The sequence below is a fragment of the Antedon mediterranea genome, chromosome 8 (genome assembly GCF_964355755.1).
Source record: "Antedon mediterranea chromosome 8, ecAntMedi1.1, whole genome shotgun sequence".
NCBI lineage: Eukaryota > Metazoa > Echinodermata > Crinoidea > Comatulida > Antedonidae > Antedon > Antedon mediterranea.
Window position 1 is genome coordinate 3,946,004 of NC_092677.1, and position 25,681 is coordinate 3,971,684.

Here is a 25,681-nt window from a genome sequence, read left to right on the forward strand (position 1 = left end):
AAAAAATTAAAATATATGCCTTTCCTTACAATTTTTTTAATGCGCACTCATGTTCATTGATTACGTCATAAATAGGATGTGGAACTTAAAGATCAGGGGATTCTTTCTTTGTTTGGATGTAAATACTATACTATTTATAGGTATATAAAAAGAGTGAATGAACTGAAATATATAGGCCTACCCAAGATAACCTATACCTGGTCGCAGACACATTCTGGGGGCTAGCGTGTTCTTACTTTTTGCGCCAGTAGTGTTGGTTGAATTGTGTCTTATAATGGATGATAATACGTCATTGGTGACGTCAAGTATCGAATGTAAAATCAAAGTATAATTGAAAAGGTTAGGCTTATTGAAAACCAAAACATTAATTTGTTTCTGACTTAATTGGTTTTGAGAATGAACGAACATTTAGCGACTTTACAGGCTGATTTCATTTGTGGTTTACACCATCTATTAACGTTAGAGATGAAAAAAAGTAACTTTAACACGTATCCAATACACGTATATATCATAAAGCTCGGTTTCCACTAAGGCGTGGTTCCCACTAGCGACGCAACGCAAGTGAATTGACCAATCACAAGCGATGGCTTATTCGGTTGCGATTGCTAACTGTCTATAACTTCGCCTGTCATTGGTTGAAACGCTTGCGTTGCGTTCTAGTGGGAACCAGGCTTAAGACGCAACGCAAGGACGTAACGAAACGTAAGTGAGTTGACCAATCACAAGTAATAAAGTATTCGAACTGTCGCTTGTCAACTTGCTTTCGTTGCGTCTACATCCTTGCTTGTGAACGCTTTTGTGACGTAGTGTTTACGAACGTGAAGTGTACAGGAATGGTACGTAGTGTGCATAATATTGACGCAGTGTTCACTACGGTGACGTGTAGTGTTCACTACCGTCGGTGACGTGTAATGTTCATTACCGTCGGTGACGTGTAATGTCCACGAAGGCGACGCGTAGTGTTAAAATAGTAACGGTGAAGTGAAAGTTACGAGGTGATCACGAAGGTATCGTAGTGTTCATGAAGGTGTCGTAGTGTTCATGAAGGTATCGTAGTGTTCACGAAGGTATCTTACTGTTTACGAAGGTATCGTAGTGTTCACGAAGGTGTAGTAGTGTTCAAGAAGGTATCGTACTGTTTACGAAGATATCGTAGTGTTTACGAAGGTGTAGTAGTGTTCAAGAAGGTGACGCGTAATGTTTACGAAGGTGTCGTAGTCTTTACGAAGGTGTCGTGTAGTGTTCAAGAAGGTGACGCGTAGTGTTAAGAAAGTAACGGTGAAGGTATTCACGAAGGTGTAGTAGTGTTCACGAAGGTGATGTAGTGTTTACGACGGTATCGTAGTGTTTACAAAGGCGTCGTAGTGTTCACTAAGGTGTCGTAGTGTTCACGACGGTGTCGTAGTTTTTACGAAGGTGTCGTGAATGTCACATATCGTGTCATGAAGCATTTTTGTTTACGTTAGGAGTTCGTTTATACACGATTTCAGATGTTTTTATAATACACTATGTGTGTTTAGTTGCTGTGTTCATAAACGACGTGCGTTGCACTGTTTCTATGTAGGTTTGCGACGAGGTTTATTGATCAAAGTTTACTAAACGCAATGTGTAAATTAACTTTAAATGACTGTTTTAGTAAGGAGACAATTTTCTTTATGTCTACACATATCTTCAGACAAATACTGATTTCTATTCATCACAATTGTACTCTTTAGTTGCCTCATAACCTGCTAGGTGTAATTAGTTAGAAATTGAATGAACTTTAAATAAGGCCTATTAATTACAATGAATTGATTACACCAAGATATCCCCGGTTTACGGCCGCCAACGAAATCGGCGGCACGACGTTTTTTTTAGAAGGTTCAATTTTATTTCTGAATGTACTTTTACCTTACTGTAGCTTGGAAGTAGGTTGATTATTTGGGTTTAATCGATGGCGTTATTCAGTATTACCTTCTATAGACAAGTATATCAATTATCAAAATTAATATTTCTAATGTATTTTTCAATTATATCCCAATATGTCTGTAATTTCGATGATGACGTAATCCAGTATTACTTTTATAGTACAGTATCAATTATTAAAATCCATGTTTTTCGTTTTTCGTTTGTGTACTTTTCGATTATATTATTCCATCTGTAATTTTTACCAATTGTTTTTAATTCAATAACGAAAAGACGATTTCTCATAAGATAGATTATGTTAATTAACGTATGCCGTATGACATCCTAAAATAAGGTTGATTGATATGCAGATCGCATACCATTAAATATATTTTCAATAAATATTAATATTTTAATCAATAATAGCGAAGCTGAAGGACGTAAAACAACAAAATGATGTTTATAAAAGAACACATGCATGGGCAAGATGAATAAAGTAAACACAAACAACGAGGCTAGTATCTGGGGTCAATGTTACCTCTTTTTAAATGAAGAATTGTATTATTTAAACAGAAAGAAACGTATTTCCTATTATTCGTTTCAAAGGAAAGTGTCCTCCGAATATGGTGTTCCAAAGGTACGGGGCGCCGTTCGGGACATTGCTAATTTTGTCGAAAGGAACTATGTAATTACAGACGCCCATTCTTCGTTTTGTTGACAAAACAAACAATAACCAACAAAATGTTAAACTCCAACCAATTGCCAATTTAATTCTTCCTTGAATTTTACATCTGCCATTTTAAGAGACAGTTCCATCTATACGTTCATCCACAGAGACTTATTATTCCTCGAAAGGACGCGCCGCGGTTAAAATGTTGATTTGATTTGTCACATAAGTGAACCTTCTTTAATAGGACTTTTGTGAGTGAGAATCACACGATTTTCTTTTACGGTATTAGATCATAATGATGATGAATAGTATAACGCATCAACCAAATTTACATAAAAAAATGCGTATGTATTCGCATTTAAATGAAGCTTGTTAACTTGTATACTTAAGTTGTTATTAAGTTAAATTTTATAGGTACGTACGTAGATGCATTATTCATCACGTCTGTGAGTTGGCGCTTGTAATGTGCGATGCATGAGTGTTGAAATGTTTTTGTAATAGTTGTTTGACGAATTTTTTATAATGTGTTTTACTTTGAAAATCGTGGGCATTTAATGCTTCATTAGTGGGTATTAAGATTTTCCTTTATTTAATTACCTCTTTTTTGTGTGTGCAAAATACCGTATTTTCTCAACCGATGAGGAACCATTGAGGTATTTAGGAATCAGTCCCCCAGGAAGTGGTCTGAAAGTCTTATATGCTATCAAAAAAAGAATACGTATAGGCTATACTTATTATGTCAGGAAATTTATTACGGTATCGCCTTCCCTTTGTAGTAGTAGTAGTCATTTTATGTGGGATTGACATATGGTAACATATGAATTAGGAGGCCTAGTTTCAATACTAATTTGATCACCGTAACTTTGAATTATTCTATACATTATGACATGTAGGCCCAAAACAGATACATGTCATTATTATTGATGACTGTGTGGTCATTAACGTAGGCCTAGCATTATGGTGTTATTTTATACATTACGACAGGATAAGTGGTCATAAAACGCATTCCAGTCTATTTTTTTGCTAACAGTTACGAGCATGATCCTTATAATTAGGTCTGTTTGAGGATGCTTATGTAAAGAATACAGTTTAGTAATGCGTTTTAGTAGGCCTAACCATCAATACAAGTAGCTCTGTCATGTCCCCCCACAAAGATTGTGGGGTGGTTTTAATTTAATTTTTAATTTGTTGACACTGACACCCTTTTAAAGATGTATTATCCCCCTAAAAAATATTCCATTTTAATGTCACATTATAGTTATCCACTTTGAAGAAAAATGTAAAGCAAAAAGTAGTCCAATTGGTTTTTGGTTAAATTGGAACATTTTTATCGTTTCGTATCCAAAGTAGGCCTATTCAAAGTTTGATTTAATTATACTTCATTTGGGGAGGGGGGGGGGGACAATACATCTATAATACAAGATTCAAATAGCATTCTTATCATGAATATAGATAGTACAACTTATTAAACAATTATACTATCAATGTGTTTACTCCATTTTTATAGCTTTTCACGCTGCTGCTCTAGCCCGCTACGTCACACGAGATGACTCATTCATTAGATGAAATCAAGCAGCTTTATAGTACTACACTTTGACATTTTTGTTAAAATGGAAACTCCACTATAATTTATTGGTACCAACTGTTGAATCCAAAAACGGCTGAGAAAAGAGTCTAACGACAAATCCCAAAGCATTCTGGTACTGTATTTATGAGTCCCATGATATAATTCGCTGTCAGATAATCATTGAATTATTATCAAAACAGTCCATTGAAGTTTTTGTTTGTAATAGGATACTTGAAGTATCTAGGCGTGATGAAGTGACCCCCAGACTTGACCTTAGCAATAACAATAAGCGAGCAGCGTTTTTTGTAAGAAATATTCTTGTTTATTATGCAGCATACATTGAAATAAACGCCGCATTTGAAGTGTGTACGGTATAAAACGTTGCTAAAACCGAGTGGTGCTACGATACAGTAGATATTTACAAAGTTTATGTCAAGTGCGACATGAAGAGTTGATATTCAATTTAGTAATTAACTGAACTCTATAATAGTATTGAATTATTAAAACAGCAAAAGTTGGCGACTGTGATCGTAAAAATCTTCTTTATTGTTCTGTAATAAATGCCATAATATTGCCGTATTTATTACATATAGATATACGATTCCATCGTCTCTATGATGCACGTAATGTATTTGATATAGATACATTTGGTCTCATATTGCTTTGGTATTATTTGAAAATTTCCCTCATGAGAGATGCTCCTAAATTCAAATTTGGTAAGAAATTCGACGTTAGGAAACCGTTCCGGTGGATACAAGTGATCGGGGGAAGCGAACTTTTCACGTGCCTGGCATGCCTACTTAATCTCGCGTCGTAAACTCAACAACATGAACATGATAGAAGCGTTATAAAAATAAAGACTACAATAAACATTGTACAAACATTCTTAACGCGCGCCTAAGATTTTATCAACATTTCAACGCGCGCGCCTACAAACACCGTAATGTTATCAACGTTCCAATGCGCGCGCGAAATACCTAACGTTATTATAAATGCTTCTACATGCACGCCTACAAAAGAAGCCGTAACATAATATATCAATGTTTCAACGCGCGCGCCTACAAAAGCCGTAACATCAACTTTTCAACGCGTGGAAAGCCGTAACATTGTTATAAATGTTTTAACGCGCGCGCGTAAAATGTGTATTTATCTTCGTTCTGTCACTGAATATTTTTTTAAGCTTAAAGATGTATTGTCCCCCAAAAACATGAAAAATGAAGATTAATTAAATAAGACCTTTAATAGGTTATTTTGTACATTTAATAAAGTTAATCACCTCAGTCACTTACAAAATGACAAAATAAATGGTTAAATACAACCAAAAATCCATTGGCTGGCAGCCAATTTGACTATTTTTGCTTTAAATTACACTTTTTTCAGATAAATAATTTTTTTTTCGATCCAATTTTTGGTCAAAATGGATAATTATTATATGACATTAAAATGGCATATTCAACCAAAAATGTTGAAGAAAATATATTTTGAGGCAATACATCTTTAAAACAAATAGGCGTCTATAATTAAATCAACGGAACTTACGTATCTAATTATAGTCTTCTAAATTAAATTTACCATTATTATTGAACAAATGTAATTTATACATAACTGTTATGTGTTTTTTGAATTTAGATAATGCAATTGTTCATTTAGAGTAATGAATTTGGACAAATATGACGTCGTTTATTTTAATGTTCTGCTATAACTACACAATAAAAATCCAGTGATAAATCAAAGTGAATTTGATGGGCACTTTAAATTATAGTTTCTGAAAATAATTAAATTGGAGATACGAACACTAATTTTAGGAACCATTGAACAGTATGTTCTATAGCATTATCAACCTATAGCTGACGGGTATACCGAACCAATGCGAAATTTACATACGACCTCTTTCACCGTTAGCCGATATTTTGCTTTCTTCGAGAAGGCCTAGAGTTGATTCATCTTAGTAAAATCCGAGATTTTATTCATAGGCCCCGTTTCTGCTGCCAAAAATATACCGTATATATACGGTATATTTTATATACGGTATATTTTTTGGCAGCAGAAATGGGTCTCATAAAAAATATACCGTATATATATGCGGTATATATACCGCATAAATATCCCCATCGTTTGTGGATATTATACGGTATATTCCAAAATATACCGTATATTTCGTACCCCGTTTCTGCTGCACTCAAAATATACCGTATATGTGACCCGGTGTAAGATTGAAATGTGTCCATCATTCAAAAGTGTCCGGGTGGACACTTTTCAGCATTGGATAGTGTCCAATTGCATGTTTCAACGGGTTCGCGGGCGTTTTCCAACAATTTAATGCTGTCCGGCGCGTTTAATAATGTCTGACCCTTGGATTGAATACCGTCCGTGGTTGAGATTTGAGATTCAGGTTTTGATCGTGATTGCGCATGCACTTGTCTTTTTTTAACGACCACTATTTGTTAATAATGCCAAACTAGTTTTTATTTTTCAAAGATAACTTGGCTTAAAACACCTCCAATTAGCGACCATTATATTATTTGGTATGAATAAAGACAAGAAGAATAAATAACAATATAATAATAATCATGTAATAAAAACAAGTAATTATACTGGTCCTCTTCCAATTAAAGAACACTTTAGTTTAGACACTTCCAATTAGCGACCATTTTTATTGTTTTGTATGAGTAAAGACAAGAGTAATAATAGTTTTTAATCATGTGACAAAAAACAAGTAATTGTACTGGTCCTCTTCCAATTAAAGATCACTTAAAATTAAACACTTCCAATTAGCGACCGTTTTATTATTTTGTATGAGTAAAGACAAGAATAATAAATAGTTTATAATCATGTGATAAAAAACAAGTAATTGTACTGGTCCTCTTCCAATTAAAGATCACTTAAATTTAAACACTTCCAATTAGCGACCGTTATTATTGTTTTGTATGAATAGAAACAAGAAGAATAAATAGATTTTAATCATGTGATAAAAAACAAGTAATTGTACTGGTCCTCTTCCAATTAAAGATCACTTTACTTTAAGACACTTCCAATTAGCGACCGTTATATTATTTTGTATGAGTACAGACAAGAAGAATAAATAGATTTTAATCATGTGATAAAAAACAAGTAATTGTACTGGTCCTCTTCCAATGAAAGATCACTTTACTTTAAGACACTTCCAATTAGCGACCGTTATATTATTTTTTATGAATAAAAACAAGAAGCATAAATAGTTTATAATCATGTGATATAAAATAAGTAATTGTACTGGTCCTCTTCCAATTAAAGGTCACTTTACTGTAAGACACCTCCAATTAGCGACCGTTATATTATTTTGTATGAGTACAGACAATTAGAAGAATAAATAGATTTTAATCATGTGATAAAAAACAAGTAATTGTACTGGTCCTCTTCCAATGAAAGATCACTTTACTTTAAGACACTTCCATTTAGCGACCGTTATATTATTTTGTATGAGTACAGACAAGAAGAATAAATAGATTTTAATCATGTGATAAAAAACAAGTAATTGTACTGGTCCTCTTCCAATTAAAGATCACTTTACTTTAAGACACTTCCAATTAGCGACCGTTATATTATTTTGTATGAGTACAGACAAGAAGAATAAATAGATTTTAATCATGTGATAAAAAATAAGTAATTGTACTGGTCCTCTTCCAATTAAAGGTCACTTTACTGTAAGACACTTCCATTTAGCGACCGTTATATTATTTTGTATGAGTACAGACAAGAAGAATAAATAGATTTTATTCATGTGATAAAAAACAAGTAATTGTACTGGTCCTCTTCCAATGAAAGATCACTTTACTTTAAAACACTTCCAATTAGCGACCGTTATATTATTTTTTATGAATAAAAACAAGAAGCATAAATAGTTTATAATCATGTGATATAAAATAAGTAATTGTACTGGTCCTCTTCCAATTAAAGGTCACTTTACTGTAAGACACCTCCAATTAGCGACCGTTATATTATTTTGTATGAGTACAGACAATTAGAAGAATAAATAGATTTTAATCATGTGATAAAAAACAAGTAATTGTACTGGTCCTCTTCCAATGAAAGATCACTTTACTTTAAGACACTTCCATTTAGCGACCGTTATATTATTTTGTATGAGTACAGACAAGAAGAATAAATAGATTTTAATCATGTGATAAAAAACAAGTAATTGTACTGGTCCTCTTCCAATTAAAGATCACTTTACTTTAAGACACTTCCAATTAGCGACCGTTATATTATTTTGTATGAGTACAGACAAGAAGAATAAATAGATTTTAATCATGTGATAAAAAATAAGTAATTGTACTGGTCCTTTTCCAATTAAAGGTCACTTTACTTTAAGACACTTCCATTTAGCGACCGTTATATTATTTTGTATGAATAAAGACAAGAAGAATAAATACTAGTTAAGACAAGAAGAATAAATAGTTTATAATCATGTGATAAAAAACAAGTAATTGTACGGGTCCTCTTCCAATTATAGATCACTTTAGTTTAAACACTTCCAATTAGCGACCGTTATATTATTTTGTACGAGTAAAGACAAGAAGAATAAATAGTTTACTTGTTTAATCCCCAATCAATTAAAAGTTGCACCTTTTTATAATCAACACGATATAGCTGATCTCTTGAAAAAACATAATCAGTTTTACTGAAGTATTATGTTAATTGGTACATTGATCGTCACATCGAGAATATGGTAGGGGTGTCACACTATGTGCGTCTAGGGTGAATGCAAAGATAATGACATCGATATAGCGCCACATCAACACGTTTTTATGCACCTTTGGTGTAAGTATTTATTTTAGTATTTTGTCCTTAAATCAGAATTTATATTCAAAGAAAAAATGACTTGTTATGTAAAAAAACAACAATTCGGTATCTGGAATCTTAAAATTAATGTATCTATAAAAATAATTAATATGGGATAGGCCTGAGACCTCATACATTTGTTAATAGGGCTACTTTATTGAACCTTCATTTTATCGGATGTTATAAGAACGCTTGCTTCAACCGATTCTTTTTTTGAACAGCATTTTGTTTAAAGGCGATTGTGTTATTTTCAATGTTTAATAAACTTCTGGAATTTCAGAGAAACCCATTTTAATAAACAAAAGCTTCTTATAAAATGTGCTTACTGGATAATGTTTCATACATGTTTGGCTGGTTCAAATTTACTTTACTTTTGCTTTTCCGCTACTCCCCTGTTATACTATATATTTGTTGTTATGTAGAAAGATTGAAAATAAATTCATTCATTCATTCTTCTTTTATTTCGGAAAAAAAAAATTCTCCATAGTTCAGTAACAAGTGTACATTATTGTAAATATAACAAATACATATACATATATATATATATATATATAATATATATGTATTTGTTATATTTACAATAATGTACACTTGTTACTGTCTGTATATATATATATATATATATATATATGTATTGTGTTCCAACCGTACCACGCCGAGAATGTTAAAGGGTCGTTATCCGGTCGAGTTAAAGAACAATACCATGAAAGCCCCAGTGGTCTAATGGTTAGGGCAACTGCATATCAAGCCGACGGTCCGAGTTCGAGCCTCGGTTGGGGCGACTTTTTCTCATTCTCTCAGATTTCCTCATCTTTATCGTTTCAAAAATTAATTAAATCATTTTCAGTGTATCACCGGGCGGTTTGGAATTTATTTCTATGCCTGTTGTGTTTACAACTGAGGACTAGTGCTGTTCCGCCGTACCACGCCGAGAATGTTAAAGAGTCGCTATCCAATCGAGTTCGAACCGTGAAAGCCCCAGTGGTCTAACGGTTAGGACATCTGCATATCAAGCAGGCGGTCCGAGTTCGAGTCTCGGTTGGGGCGACTTTAACTCATTCTCACAGATTTCCTCATCTTTATCGTTTCAAATTAATTAATTAAATTTCAGTATATTACCGGGCGGTTTAGAATTAATGTTCTATGCTACATAGTCACGTGGTTAGAACAATAGTTTCATATATCTACTATGTAGATTGGATGAAGGAAAAGCAAATTCATGAATACATTACAAATAAATGTATGAATTGTGAATTACAAAAATATTAAATGTTGTTATCTTGTCAGAATGAGTTGTAAATATGAACGAGTTTTGTAAACATAAATTATATATCATTGATCATTACTTATATTAACAGGATAAAATAATAATAGTGTAATAATAATGAACAATAGTTACAGAAAAATATTTATTTATTTATTTATTTATTGCTATTAAAACTTGTTTCAGTAAGTGTGTTTGTATTTATTTTACTTTGTTATTGATCATCATTGGTCTGGCTACCAATACATTGGAAGCACGCAAGCCTCGCTACCACGTCAAGGTTGATGATCATAGCGAGGGTAGGTTGCACGTTTGTATGTGCCCCTTTGACCAAAGAAAACATATTATAGAAGAAAATTGCATAACATTATGAAACAGAATCATATGAGTTGTAAATATGAAAAAGTTTTTTAAACATAAAAATACAATAAAAATAAACACTAGTTACAATCTAATTCACGTACTTTTACCTTACCGGACCTTTAGTCGCGTTATTCTTTTATACAATCTGCTTTTTAATTAATTTTTTAATCCTTGTAGCGATCAAAGCAGGGCGCATGACACATCATTGCATGTTTACACTGGACACACTGTATTTGATCTGTTGTTACCTGCCATTAGACCCCTTGAGCCTTTGACGTACTTATGCTCAGATATTCGTCTTCCGTTGATTCAATGAAAGATGGTGACGCTTTAATTAGCCGCTGTGGTGAATCTATGTTCTTCTTTCTGGTCCGACAAATGCAATTGGTATTTCTTCGTCGATGAGTTTCAGACAAAGCCGACAATCTCCTCTTGACGGAAGCACCTGTAAAAAATCAAAGCATTAACGAAACTTACCTCTATAAGGTAAACAAATACCCTTTTCACCATTTAATGCTTCTGTGTATGTTGAGATTACCGGTCATAGGTAGGCCTACAGTTAAAGAGTGACGTTGTATGAATCAACATATAATTGTCCAGGTACTTCATTGTTGCTCTGATGAATCCTTTCCGGGAAATGTTCCATGTCACAAAGCAAATTGAATATATTTGGATCGATATCATCTTTTAGATGGTTGACTGCTTCAATGTCATAATGTGTGTCCGTGAATTCAGATACGTATATAACGTCCATAATGCCTTCGGAACGCATTACCGCTTCATCTTCGTAATTATCTACCAGAGCAGCATTGAGGGTCACATCGGATACAATATCCCAGTATTTCCGTGCAAGGTGGTTTTTGATTGGTGCGTATGGTGTACGAGTGTATTTTAATTCAGCGTCATAAGTTTTCTTGTCTACATCCAGGACAGGCTCAAAGTGTGCACATAAGTTTGATAGGTAGATGTTTCTTTCAGATACTAAATCACCAAACTGATTACTTATTGGTGCATATTTCAACCATTCATAATGTGGAAGCCCTTTCCTTCTTCCATATTTACTGTAAACATAAACATTCGTATTTGACATGGTCGCAAATGCCATGATTTCGATGTCCGAACCCCATGTCCCATATTCCCCCATTCTCGTGTCTTCCACGTATCGTTCAAATGATCTGGATTCAATTTTTTCAAATAGGTTTTTGTTCATGGACATATAGTTTAGTATGTAATCCCGTACAACTACATGGTAGTTCTGGACACCAAAGAGAATATAACTCAAAGCCCTAAAAAGACAGTTGCCGTCCCCTCTCATATTAACAACTTTAGTAGGCCTGGCTGCCTTGTCCATTTCACATTTTAAGTGAGTTTTGTGAAAATTTTTGACATTGATACCAAATGGTGCTGCCTTTTCAAGCTGCCAATTGGCATCGACAGGAAAGAATAACTTTCTTGAAGTTTTCGTGTTGAGGTATACCACATCACTATCAGATACAGGCCTACTGTTGTCATGGTCATCATCCGGTGCGACATTATCATTGTCTAATGTAGGTATGTTATCGTGATTATCCAGTGTGATATCATCGTTCTTGGATGTAGGTATGTTAATGTGATCATCCGGTGTGATATCATAATTCTTGGATGTAGGTCTGTTATCGTTATCATCAACATTCTTGGATGTAGGTATGTTAATAATGTGATCATCCGGTGTGATATCACCATTCTTGGATGTAGGTATGTTATCATGGTGCGTTACTTCAGGTGGGATGTCTGGCGTTCGCTTTCGTTTCTTTGGAGGGAGATGCTTATCATTGGTATTACATTTCTGTTTAGTGCTTGATGATGGACAGTTCAAAGAGGTTGTTTTATCGGACTTGTAATGTCTGATCTTGTTTCCGTTAACAATAGCCCTTCTTCCTTTTAGTCGATATGTATTGTGAGTGAGGACTTTTTCTATAATATATGGACCAGTCCATCGAGCATTAAGTTTGCCTCCCTTTCTTGACAAATTTCTGGAATTCTGCAAGAGCACTTGATCTCTCCTGCATAGTACGTGTTGCTTTTAACACCAGCATCATGATAATGTTTTTGCTTTTTCTGTGCTTTTTTGATATTTTCTGATGCCTTTCTCCTTGAATCTTTGAGTTTCAAAAAAGCGTCCACTCTTATTTTTAAAGGAACAGTTCCGGATATGTCATCTTTATTAGACGAAACGATGGAAATACGTAATTCTACAGGCAACACAGCCTTTCTACCGTAAACTAATGAGAATGGGTCACATTTCGTAGACTTGTGCTCGGATGTTCTGTAGGCAAACAACACGTATGGGAGTTGTATATCCCAGTCATTTTGGTCTGCGTTGGTCAACGTCATAAGCATTGTGCAAAGTGTTCTGTTAAAGCGCTCCGTTTGCCCGCCTGTTTGAGGATGGTATGGTGAGGCAACTCTGTGGTCTACCCCAATCAGCTTACAGAAGCTGTCATTCAGCTCATTACAAAACTCTCTACCCTGGTCTGTAATCAATATAGAAGGTGTTCCATGTCTGCAGACAAAATCAATAAAAGATCTCAGCACTGTTTTAGCAGATTTATCTGGAATTGCATCAGCTTCCACCCATTTGGTAAGGTACTCCGTAAATACAAGTAAGTACCGATTACCTGAAACACAGCAAATAATAATATAATAAGCCGTAATAATAGTAGTGTCAAAATGTCATGATGAGATGTACAACACCCGAACTGTACGAATGAAATAACAATAATAATAACAATATTAATATCAATAAATATAATAAGAACAAGAACAATAATAATATCGTGGATTTACATAGCGCCTAATGTTGTAAAACCTCTATGCGCTGAACAGTATTACCCCAGTCATGGTTTGGATCAAATTAAAACAGGCAGAAATAAAGATTATTACAGTATAGCCATAATCGATGTAAATCCGGTGACAATAATAAGAGCATCTGATTCTTGGTAAATCTAGTTTTTGTTGACAGTGTAAAAAAGAGAACTGTCATAATTTTAGTTTAGTTAACAATTTCAAGAAACCTCACAGAAATTGCGCTTGTGCCTTTACAATAATAAATTTAAGTTCAGCCCTATTACAATAAAGGCCGAACAGAACTAATTATTAACTGTAATTTTAGGCCCTGAAGAATGAATTACAAAGTTTTCTGAACGTATTTCATTCATGTCTTCTTGCTTTTTACTTTTACGTTTTGATTTAGCTTTTTTATCCAGTCACAGCATTTTTGTTTTTCAGTAATTTGTCATGAGATACCTTACCATTTTCTGTCTTTACCAAAGGCCCAACAATATCCATACCGATCTGTCTGAAAGCAGTATCTGTTACGGGTATAGGTTGAAGTGGCACTTTTGCTTTTTTTAAAACTTCTTTCCGTTGGCACTGATCACAGGCGGCTATAAAATTACGAACACCATCAAATGACCCCTTCCAATAATACCTTTCGCGTATCTTTTTCCAACTGTTAAAAAAAAAAAAAAATGTGTTTATTGTATTGATGATATTCAATCTCTTTGTAGGTTTACTATTGACCTTAAAACTGTATTATGGATTCTTTAAATATTTTAATTTTATTTTGTTTTTTAATATTATTTATTATTTATTACCGCAGTTCACATCACCATTCTCATCAATGCATTATAATAACATTACAGTTTGGCGTTCCATATATTTTAACTTTTCGTTTAAGGCAAGCACTGGGCACAACTGATTAATTCACTTTTAATATTTATCTATGTTTCTAGTTTTTTTATTTGACAATGATAAATGAATATTGAAAAGGGAAAAGATACCTTCTATGAAAAATGTCCATCAGTCCGTGATGATTCCGTGTCACATTGTACCAGGGAGATTTACATCTCCCTGATTGTACCGTGTTTACATTCTAAATACCCCCATATAAACTTCAAATTGAGTGCAGCCTCCCATACAAAATAACTACGCCCTCAATCTGGTAATAATTCACTCAGGCAATAAAAAACTAACTTGAAAAGTATAAATAATTAATTGTCCTACTAGAATTATTGTGTACGCTTGGTGAATGTGCGACAGAGTAGATATAAAAATCGCCACTTTTTTTTAAAAAATAAACAAGGGGAAATATATACGTTTTAACACTACATACTGGTTAAATTTATTTATTTTTAAAATGTAGAGGACACCCTATTAAGGAAACCGGGTACTTTTTAGTGAGCCACAATGGTAGATTGCGAGAGGTAGTGGTCCTTTAAAATAGGTGGTCACTTACGAAAGATGTGGTCGATAAGGGAGGTGGTCGCTTACGATATGTGATCGATTATGAGAAGCGGTCTCCTAACAGAGAGGTCGTTTATTAGAAGTGGTCACTTAAGAGAGGTGATTTATACAAGAGTTGGTATATTATGAGAAGCGGTCCATTTAGAGATATGGTGGTCTTCTAAAAGAGATCATCACTTACGAGAGGCGGTCGAAAATAAAAAGCGGTCGCTTACGAGAGTTGTGGTTGTTAAGAGAGGTGGTCGCTTACTACGAGAGGTGGTCGATTATGAGAAGCGGTCCATAATGAGAGGATGTGATCACTTACAATAGTTGGTCGATTATGGGAAGCGATCCCTTAACAGAGACGATGGCCGTTTAATAGAGGTGGTCACCCAAAAAAGTTGTCGTTACGAGAGAGGAAGTCGATTATGAGAAACGGTCCCTTAAAAGAGTTGGTTGCTTACGATGTGTGGTCGTTTTAGAAAGTTGGTCGGTTACGAGACGTGGATAGATGGATAGCTAAGTAAACAGATGCATTTGCACATGATTTAGACATTTAGGTTTGTAAAATATATATTTTCTACATTAGCTGGCGATAGTCCTACATTAGCTGGGATGCAATTTTCGTTCCTACATTCGTTGTTGATCGTTCTACATGGTGTTAATTTTTTTCATTACATAAGCTGCAGGTGGTTTTACTCCATTACCGGGGGATTGGAAACTAGTTTTGTTATTGAAAATGCGTTTTTTTTAAAGAAGTATTCCCTAAAAAAAAATGTAATAATCCACTTTAAAGTTACATAATAAAAGTCTTCTTCCTTACCTTTTTTTTTGTCAAATTGTGTTTTCTTTCATAAGTATACATTTTAAACGAACGAAAGTTAATACTGATATGGCTTTTTGCATTATGAATGAGCAACTAATATTGAACATATTTATTATACCAAGACCTGAATAAGTTTTCATTCGGGAAGTATTTGTATCACTATTTAAAACTAAGATATCTCTCATGAGGGATATCTCTATATTACTTACTTACCAAGATATTTAGAATGGAAGATTCTTGTCCCATTCGGAATATCACAAGTGGATTTTTTTCTGTGTTAGTTATGCAGTGGGCACGTGTAGAGTACCGTATATGAACTGTTATAAAACTAAAACATTACTATTATAGATAGAGCTAGTTGTACTGTATTCTTCTTGGTTTTTCGAGGTGTAATAAGCCTACAAAAAAATATCTATTAACATAGATATTTCTTTTAAAAAGTAAGACATCTTAGTTTTCAATTGAAATAATCTATCTTTATTAAAAGAGATATCTTAATTTTGAACTAAAGATATATGCGTTGTGTAGCACTGTGTAAATTATATAATAATAATCTGTCAAATTATTGAAACAGTGCTCATATTCGGAACATTTTTGATTAATTATTGAATGCCAATATATGTTTTGTATTTTTTACATGTGATATTTTATGTTCAACTTCAATATATTTATACAATTAATTGCGATAATATATTGAGTAGAAATTATTATCGACTTAACATATTTTTCATTCATGGAGGTATAAAAATATGTTTGAATCTATATATAAAATACTAACTTCATAATGTACACGGTCATTATACATTTTTCAATTGATAAGTATTAGTTATTATTCATTTAATTCATTCATTTAATCATTTGTTTCGAATTCTGTGGTCCACAGAAAGTAAAATTACGTATAAAATCATTTAAAAACAATGCTGTACTAATTACTAATACTCATCTCAGGATGGCATTCCACCTGGCCAAACATATAAACAGTTTTAAAGTCACCCAGAAACTTATCGAAGCTTAAATATTATTTAATTGACAAACTTTAAACTTACGTTTTGTTGACACCCAAGTGACCACCATGTGCCTGCTTATGGATACTGTTTAACACTTCGTTTTTTTCTTTCGGTAACAATACACGCAACAATCTACCAGAATGTTGTTTGTAATACAAGATATCACGAAGAATTGTAAAGTTCTTGGCTTTCCGTCGCAAACTTCGTTTTAATATTTCAGAATAATTTACAGGATAAACGTTGTTTTGTAGATAGTTTCTCAAGGCATCAAACTCATGATCGGCCATAATGATAATAAGTAAAAATAGAAAGAAGGCAGATTGTAACGAACAACACCGTGATTGGAACTTTGCAAGCAAAGTGAATGATTTTTTAAATGTAGGAGGTTTTGAACAAACATTGAGCCAATCAGCTTCTTGCTACATTTGTTTTAACCAATTGCCGATTAGAAGAAAGAGCAAACAGTTTTGTCAGGTGTAGGCCTATAATTTAAACTTTGTGCCTTAAGTGGATGTCACGAACTCCTTTTACGTATGTTTCCGAGCGGTTGAAAATACTTTAGAAACTCCCTTGTGACATAAAAGTATACACACCAAATTCACAAAGTTGTAAAATAACTCAAAAACAAATCTTTAATTTCAATCAACTTCAACTTTCAACAACCCAGTAAGCATTTTAAACAACAGCTTCACAATAACTTTTACAATCTAATATCCAACCTCTAATATCCAACAACATGACAATAGTTTTACATCCCTTTATATACAAGATGTTCCTATCCTTCTATATCATTCTTTATACTTCTTATTCTATTTGATTACAGTTTCTATTAATAGCATACTGGAATGTTCCTGATTGTTATTATATTAATTATACATGATGTCTTAAATGTAAACATCTTATTCTAGAATGTTCATGGTTAGGGAATGGTAATTTATTACAGTGGCAAGTACACAAAAAATGAGAGAAAAAAACTATTGGAGGGAAATGCCATTTATTAAATTAAATTTCGAAGATACTCTTATTGGTAAACGCTTCAGTCGTTCTATTACACAATAAATAGCACATTCAGATAGGAGTATAAAATATAATCATATAGTTATTCTTTATTACATATTATACGTTCATCTCAAATTATATTATAATATTAATTGAAATTGTATTTAAATTTGTATCCGTTTTTGTCGACAGGACCACAATGCAAAACAAGTATATTTCTACTTGATTGTGTATAATCCTGTATAAATATGTTGTTAAATAAATAAAATAATATTAAATAGTAATCTACGTAAAATAATATTATAGTACATAAGTTCGTATTAAAACCGTTCAGGCTATGAGGCAACCCCCGCTCCCTGTATATTAAATAGAAACATTTTTTATAATACTTATACTAGAATCATATACTAATTTATTTAGTTATTTTTTAAAATAAGAGAATTAAATTACGTAACATACTGTGGTATATAATTCTTGTAATGAAATCATATTCATGGTAAGCGTAATCTTAATTTGAGATATGGCAAGTTCGCACCCCTTCTCCTGACAAATAACAGATGACAGTTAACACGACTACCGGTAATTAATATCTCCCGAGAGCCGCTGTTTTGAGGTTGACCTGACAATTGTGGCCTGAGTTATGGGACATTACCCTTGCTGGACATCTGGTAAAAATAAATACTGATTATGCTGCCACTTTAGTACACAAAACAATAAATAAAAAAAAATAAAAAAACACAACTTGTGGCATTTCCTTTACACTAGTCCCTGTTCAAAACCGCTAGTGTAGAAAACGGCAGCAAATGTCGTCGAAACTGTCAAATCCACCCATGTAGTAAAACCTAGAACTAGCTAATGTAGAAACACCAACAGTTATTTATTAAATAAAAATCAACATTAGCTAATATACAACTTAACAGGTAATGAAGTAACGAAAATTGCCTCACAGCTGATGTAGTTAATATCGCCAGCTAATAAAATAATAATTATATATTTTACAAACCTAAATGTCTAAATCATGTGCAAATGTATTTCTCTACTTAGTTTAGCTGTCAGTCTATCCACCTCTCGTAAGTGATCGGCTTTCAAAACGTAGCACTCTGATCGTAAGCAACTACCCTTGTTAGCGACCACCTTTAATATTTAAAAGGGACTACCTCTGTTAAAGGACCGCTTCTCACAATGGACAACTTCCTGAAGGGGTAACCTCCTCTCATAAGGGACTGCTTTTCATAAACTACCACCGCTCGTAGACGACCACTTCTTTTACCGACTACACCTCCCGTAAGTGACCACCTCAATAGAGGTGGTAATTTGCGAAAGGTGGTCGTTACGGATGGTAGTCGATTATGAGAAGTGGTCCCAGTGGAGAGGTGGACGTTTTTTTTTATAGAGAGGTCGACACTTTAGGCGTGGTCGTTAAGAGAGGTAGTCCGTCATGAGGTTGATTATGAGAAGCCGAGGTGGTGGTCCTTTAAAATAGCTCGTCCTTGACGAGTGGTGTGGTCGTTAAGAGATGGTGGGCGATTATCAGAGACGGTGGTCGTTCAATAGAGGTGGTTACTTACTAGAAGTGGTTGTTGGTTGGTCACTTACGAGACGTGGATAGATGGATAGCTACCGGTAAGTAAAGAAATGCATTTTCACATGATGTAGACAGGTTTTTAAATTATACAATATTTTCAACATTAGCTGTGAGGCAATTTTCGTTACTACATTATCTGCTGACCGTTCTAAATTAGCTGGTGTTGATTTTAAAAATTGATACATAAGCTGTTGGTATTTCTGGTATTAGCTGGTGGTTTCTATGTTTATATGTCCATATAAAACAAAAATACAACCGCGATTTTTTAAACTCAGCTGCATGTACAGACATTGTGGCAAAGACGTTTTAAACGCTTCATTTCAATATAAGCCATTATTCTATGAATTTGATGTATAACGGTATTGGACTGTTTGTATTGGGAACGAAATACCCTAATATTCGAAAAAAACAAAAAACCGAAATACCCTTGAGTGAACGAATAATTATGATGCGCAATTAAGGTGTTTATTTTGCCATATAAAATATAAAAAACAAATATTTTTTGGTAATATGCATCAACAATATTTTTCAAATGTATTTTAGATAAATAAATAAATAATGTAAAGTCTCTAGAAACAAAGCAAATATTGTGACTAACCAATTCAATGTTTTATTAAATAAAAACAAAAATCAGGCATCTGTGAAAAAAATATAATGAAAAAGAACTGACTTTAACAATGACGAACTTACTTGTTTAAAGAACTTTTGTTATCAGTTGATATTATTAAATTAGTAGCAGTATTATGAATATTACAAAATAATATTTTGAGAACTGAAAAATATTTTGAGGGAACGAATATATTTAGGGAGAACAAAATAAGATTTCAAGAACTGAATAATATAAAAAACGAATTACTACTTCGAGACAAGGAATGATGATGATGATGATGATGATGATCGAGAGAACGAAATAATTTCGAGGGAAATTATTTCGTTCTCTCGCGAAGTAGTAATTCGAATTTCGAATGAAATAATATTTCGAGATAACGAAATAGGTAGGCCCTATGCCTATATGATTTAGTGATATTCATTCCCTCGAAATAATAATACAGTAGGCTATATATTTTTCAAGTTGTCGATTTACTTCAAATTGACAACAGGTTGTATATACTCAATCAAAAACAAACAATTTAATTTGATTAGACTATATGTCTCCAGATATAATAATAGTAATATTTATTTCAATCCACTTGATATTTTGCGATTCAAGTTGGTATTCTAAGGAATTATAATTACCCTAACGGGAGTTGGTGAACGTCCAGTGCCCTAGTTTTTACGGGGTTAATATGATGTCGATGTCTCGATGGTCCTACTTTTTTATCGATGAAAGCTGCCCGGGTGGTTGCGGCCATTTTCAACAGCTAGTATTACAATATTCAATGCTGAAAATTGTCCAGTGGACACTTTCAAACACCGGACAGATTTAAATCTTACACCGGCCCATGACACGAGATCAAAAACTAACAGAGCGTGACGCGTTTGTTTGGTTTTTCTGCTGCATTGACACACACGTGTATAATAAGCAAGCAACAGATCAAAATATCACTGTGGACTGAAGAAATAACTATTTTTGCAATTCAATTGTGGGGAGAAGCAAAAGTTGGGGGGAGACTACATGGCAACAGAAGAGATACCGAGATTTACAAAAGTATCTCAAACAAAATAAAAGCAGAATTTGTGGTAGACTTAATAACGCCAAAGTTATCGGCAAACGCCGTCGTCTTCTTTGCATAAATGTAGTCAATGCCCATTCTACATTTCTAGATTGTTTGTGCGATGTAAATTCGTTGCCACTTCTGATCATTAGATTTAAAATAGAAAGCAATGCTAAGACGTTTTGAGAAACCATCATTGTTTTGTTTTTGTCATGTAACCTCACTACACGAGACTCTAGGTCAATCCATACTTCCGTCTCACAAAATGCATTTTGGGTATATGATAGCCAACTTTTTTAAAGCCCACCCACGAAGTATGTGCAGCGGAAACGGTGCACGAATTTCATATACGGTATATATACGGTATATTTATACGGTATATTTATACGGTATATTTGGGATTGGCAGCAGAAACAGGGCCATAGTGTGTTTCCACATGCTTTGTTTAATGTCTATACCTAATTTATATGCCTCGAGCATAACATCATATTGTTGAAAAGAGTAGAGAAGAATGAAAAATGTATAGTTTGTTCTTCACAAGGCTAGAGTTAAAACAACCGTAAGCCAAATCCGCATTTAGTTAACGAACTAAACAAATTGTTAATATGATTGGTACAAGTGTGGCATATGAATTTTGTTTATTATCCGGGCACTGTATGACTCAGTAAGGTTTAAAAAATGTAAAGTTGTTTCAATCAATCGCACTGTGGACGCAGTATTGATTGCAAATGACACTCCAACACTCACTCTTCAGAAATCAATATAAAGCGTGGTTTCCACTAGGACGCAACGTAAGGACGTAAACGCAACGCAAGCGCGTTGACCAATGACAATCGACAGTTCGAATAACCCATCGCTTGTGATCACTTGCGTTGCGTTACGTCTTGTGTTGCGTCTCTAAAGCTTGGTTCCCACTAGAACGTAACGCAATGACGTAAACGCAACGCAAGCGTTTTAACCAATGACAAGCAAAGTTATAGACAGTTAGCAATCAATCACAAGCGAATAAGCCATCGCTTGTGGTTGGTTAATTCACTTGCGTTGCTTTACGTCCTTGCGTTCGTCGCTAGTGGGAACAAACGCTTAAAAGCGTGGTTCCCATTGCAACGCAACGACGTATTGACGCAAAGTGCTGTATTGCGTAATCACAAGTTGGAACCGACGATGCAAGGCATCGCAGGTTTGATTTTACGCAGGCGGCGGCAAACACAATTATTGGAAGGGCATTTTCTTACGTTGCGTAGGCTAGTGGGAACCAAGCTTTATGAGAACCAAGCATTATCATTTGACCGAAAACGTATAAAGAGAAGAATAATTGTACGGTGTGTGTACAGCAAACTTTATATCACTATAAATATACATTTTAAAATTGTTAACCCAGTGATAATGTAGGTTGCTGCTTGAAAGCAATCATAAAGTCATTAATGGCGGCAGTGGATTTATATACTACCGTATATATTAGTTTTCTTTTATTTTCACTCTGTTACGCTTGAAAATACATTACTATTTAATGATATACCCTGACCTGTATTTAATTCCACCAAGAATAAAATGTCTTTTTTTAAAGTAAATTCATTTCCTTTAGGATCTCATTGATAATATAGTTATTGATCTGTTCATTACCTTGTTCTGGAATGGTATGCTTGTGTGACATCCAAAACTAAGCCGACGAACGAAACAATATAACGAAAGCAGTCAGAAACTGTGTGAAGTACTTGTCAAAATATGTCATGAAAACCATTTTTTTTGGAGAGAGGGGGATCACTACCACCCGTAAAACTACCACCCGAACAATTACCCCCGGAAAATCACACTTCCAGGACAACTAGCCTCAAGACAACACCCAAAAATTCAAGGCGATAACTTAACAAAATTAGAACGCTATCGTTCAAACAAACAAAGCAAGTACTTTGGCAAATAAGCAACTATGCTTACTAGTCCCAAGCAATGTCATCACTCGCAGGTTAGCCAATTCTCGATTCTGCTGTATCTAATTTGTATCATAGACAAATGATGCGATACGGTGTAACACCATAAGCCCATTCCTAACCATAACATAATATATATTCGCCACATGTGACACTGTGTTAAAGAATTTGCATGATTACTGGACATAAATGCCATGGATGTGGATATACAGTACATACATCGACTGCGCATGTGCATTGTAATTGTAACTGCATTTTATTAGATGAGTTTTAAATTTATACTATTTATAGACTATACAGGCCACATCGTTCTCCCAATGGTAGATAAAAAACTCTACTCAGTAAAATAATTCGAATTGAATTAAAAACCGAACGACAAATTAAAAAATATCTTTTCAGAATATAGTATCGATATTGTATTTAAACACTATTTATAATGACTGACACAAATGTGTGGTTTTTTTTTCGACCTAGTTATCTTTTTGAGTTGAAACCCATCATTATTTATATACTAATTCAAAAAACTTATTTGTCGGTATGTTCCAAATTTAGAAGTGACAACCGTGAAAGAAAACCCCATTTGAGAATCACTTCTTCGTCAAGGTGACCCAACATTAATATTTCCAATTGAAAAATGATTTTTGTTTTAATTGTCATTACTTCATTGATCGCTTCTGAAGTATATCCTTCAGTTGTTCACGGTTCTAATTTTTCATTTCTTTCGTTATTGCAATTTTTTTATAGTTATGGAAATAAAAAAATGTTACTTAGATGTTGCCGACTTATCTTAGATTAAAATTAATAGTCTCTACATATCTTGAAATTAATGTGTATGACATAGGCCTACTTAATGAAGAGTTGAGTACACTGGTTTACGATGTCTAGTTCTTATTACTCTCGAATTCAAGGGGCCTACCAGGGAGGAGCGAAATTAATTAAATTCCACCACTCTTCACTTGGCCTACTAACCTTTAAACAATCGAGAAAAAATCGAGATTCGGTATTAATTCATTGCCTTTTTTATGTTAGTCCAACCGTCGGGTTTCGTTTCGATTTTTGTCTGGAAAATGTTCGTACTCTATTGTTATACGTATGGAACGCCATATGTGCCAAAATATTTATCTTCTTTTTTTCTAAGATTAATTCTAAAACCTAGACTAGATCTTTTGAATAGTAATACATTGAAATGCAACTTTTAAACATAGACGGATGTTGTGAGTCTGTTTCGTTCTTTCTGTTTCTGTGCTATGTTTTACTACTACCTCGGTTAAGATCACTACCATATTTGAACCCTGACCCAGCTTATACATTTCATGTCATGTTGCAATGCAGTGTAGATTTTCTTGAGAAGAGGGTTTAACCCATTATGTCGTTAGTAATATAAATCAATTTGGCGGGAAATCTATTTATGATTATGATGACCATTTGATTATATTCTCTTCTTTTTTCTGTTTAAATTAAAGCTAACGTTCGCAATCTCAATTTGGGATTCCAGTTGATGTATGAAAACTCTTGAAATAATGACGTAGCAGGGAGGTAATAACAACATTTTATACCTCCCCTATTGTCTGTTTGTAATTTTTTTTCTTCAAACCACCACTTCGTCACTAACGAATTATCTCCCTCGCGATCGGATAAGTTCCCTTTTAAGCTTAAAAGCTCTGTCTACACTATTTTGAACAAAACAAGTGTGATGTACACAAATATGGTAGTGATATGCCCAAATATGGTAGTGATATGACATCATCATGTCCATATATGGGCACATCACATTTTTTTCACCTAAAGTTTGATAGTGAAGACAAAGTTTTTGAAACATTTCTGAACAATAAATGCCTTGTGGGTTTTATTAACTACTAATTTTTATCAAATTTAGATAAATTTAAAAAATTGTTTTAACTAAATGGAATTTTCAATTTTAAGTGAAATTAAACTCTGATTCTCTATTATTCTATTATATATTTATTATAATTTAAAACTTCGCATGATTCCATATATGTATTAACAAAAAGGAAATAGAGAAAATCCGGTTTACACGAGTCAGCTAAATAAACTAGTTTTCTGCAGTAAGATATTAAATTAGTATGAGCTATTCAAACTGGGTGCAACCTACAAGGTATAAGTGTTGAAATATGTATTTTTACAAAACATTAATTTTGTTTGTTATCTTATCTCTCTCTTATTTTTAAGACACATTTGTCCTCTGTTATATGCAAGAAACACAATGATTCTTAAGTATGTTATTATTTTAAAATCAAATGCCTTAATTAATGCTATTTTAAAAAGTGTTTGAAATTAATTCAGGCAACCTCTCTATTTGACAAAAGAAACCTACCTAAATTAGTATGAGATATTCTAACTGGGTGCAACCTACAAGGTATAAGTGTTGAAATATGCATTTCTACAAAACATTCATTTGTTTGTTATCTTATCTCTCTCTTATTTTTAATCTTACATGAGACAGACACATTTGTATAACATAAAAATTAAATGTCGGCCTAGCTTCAAAATAATAGTAGAAGATTATTGTTCCTTAGCTTAAAGCATTATAAATAGCCATGCCTAAATGACCGCTAAAGTGCTGTTTTACTTAAAGGGTATCGATGCAAAATAAAAGTGATTCATTCCATGATGATTTGACCCATCCATCAATTCAGAGAGTGCGCATTGTGGAAACACGCGCGCGTAGACTCACCCACTCGATCGTATTGAAACCACAACTGTGCATTGCCACTTTAAAAAAACACCACTAATTATAATTTATATAGCATTATATCTAGCTCGAAATCATACTTAACGCGTAGGGATCAATACGCCTGTTGCCATTGTTGTTAAAATCTGCTAAG

The 25,681-nt window shown here is 33.7% G+C and overlaps 2 protein-coding genes across 2 annotated transcripts in view; one reads left to right on the forward strand and one right to left on the reverse strand.

Moving 5' to 3' along the window:
- Positions 1-25,681, forward strand: part of LOC140056460 (palmitoyltransferase ZDHHC23-like) — a 94,643-nt gene that overhangs the window by 65,636 nt on the left and 3,326 nt on the right. The window lies entirely within an intron of this gene.
- On the reverse strand, positions 9,915-11,785 carry LOC140056064 (uncharacterized). The gene is made up of 2 exons (XM_072101298.1): positions 11,108-11,785; positions 9,915-11,014 (listed from the first exon to the last, which is right to left on the reverse strand). The coding sequence occupies exon 1, from the start codon at positions 11,783-11,785 to the stop codon at positions 11,129-11,131; it is 657 nt and encodes a 218-aa protein (XP_071957399.1). The 3' UTR covers positions 9,915-11,014; positions 11,108-11,128.

Coding starts and splice junctions, on each gene's coding strand:
- LOC140056064 (XM_072101298.1), bottom strand. CDS start 11,785: ATGTCCATGAACAAAAACCTATTTGAAAAAATTGAATCCAGATCATTT.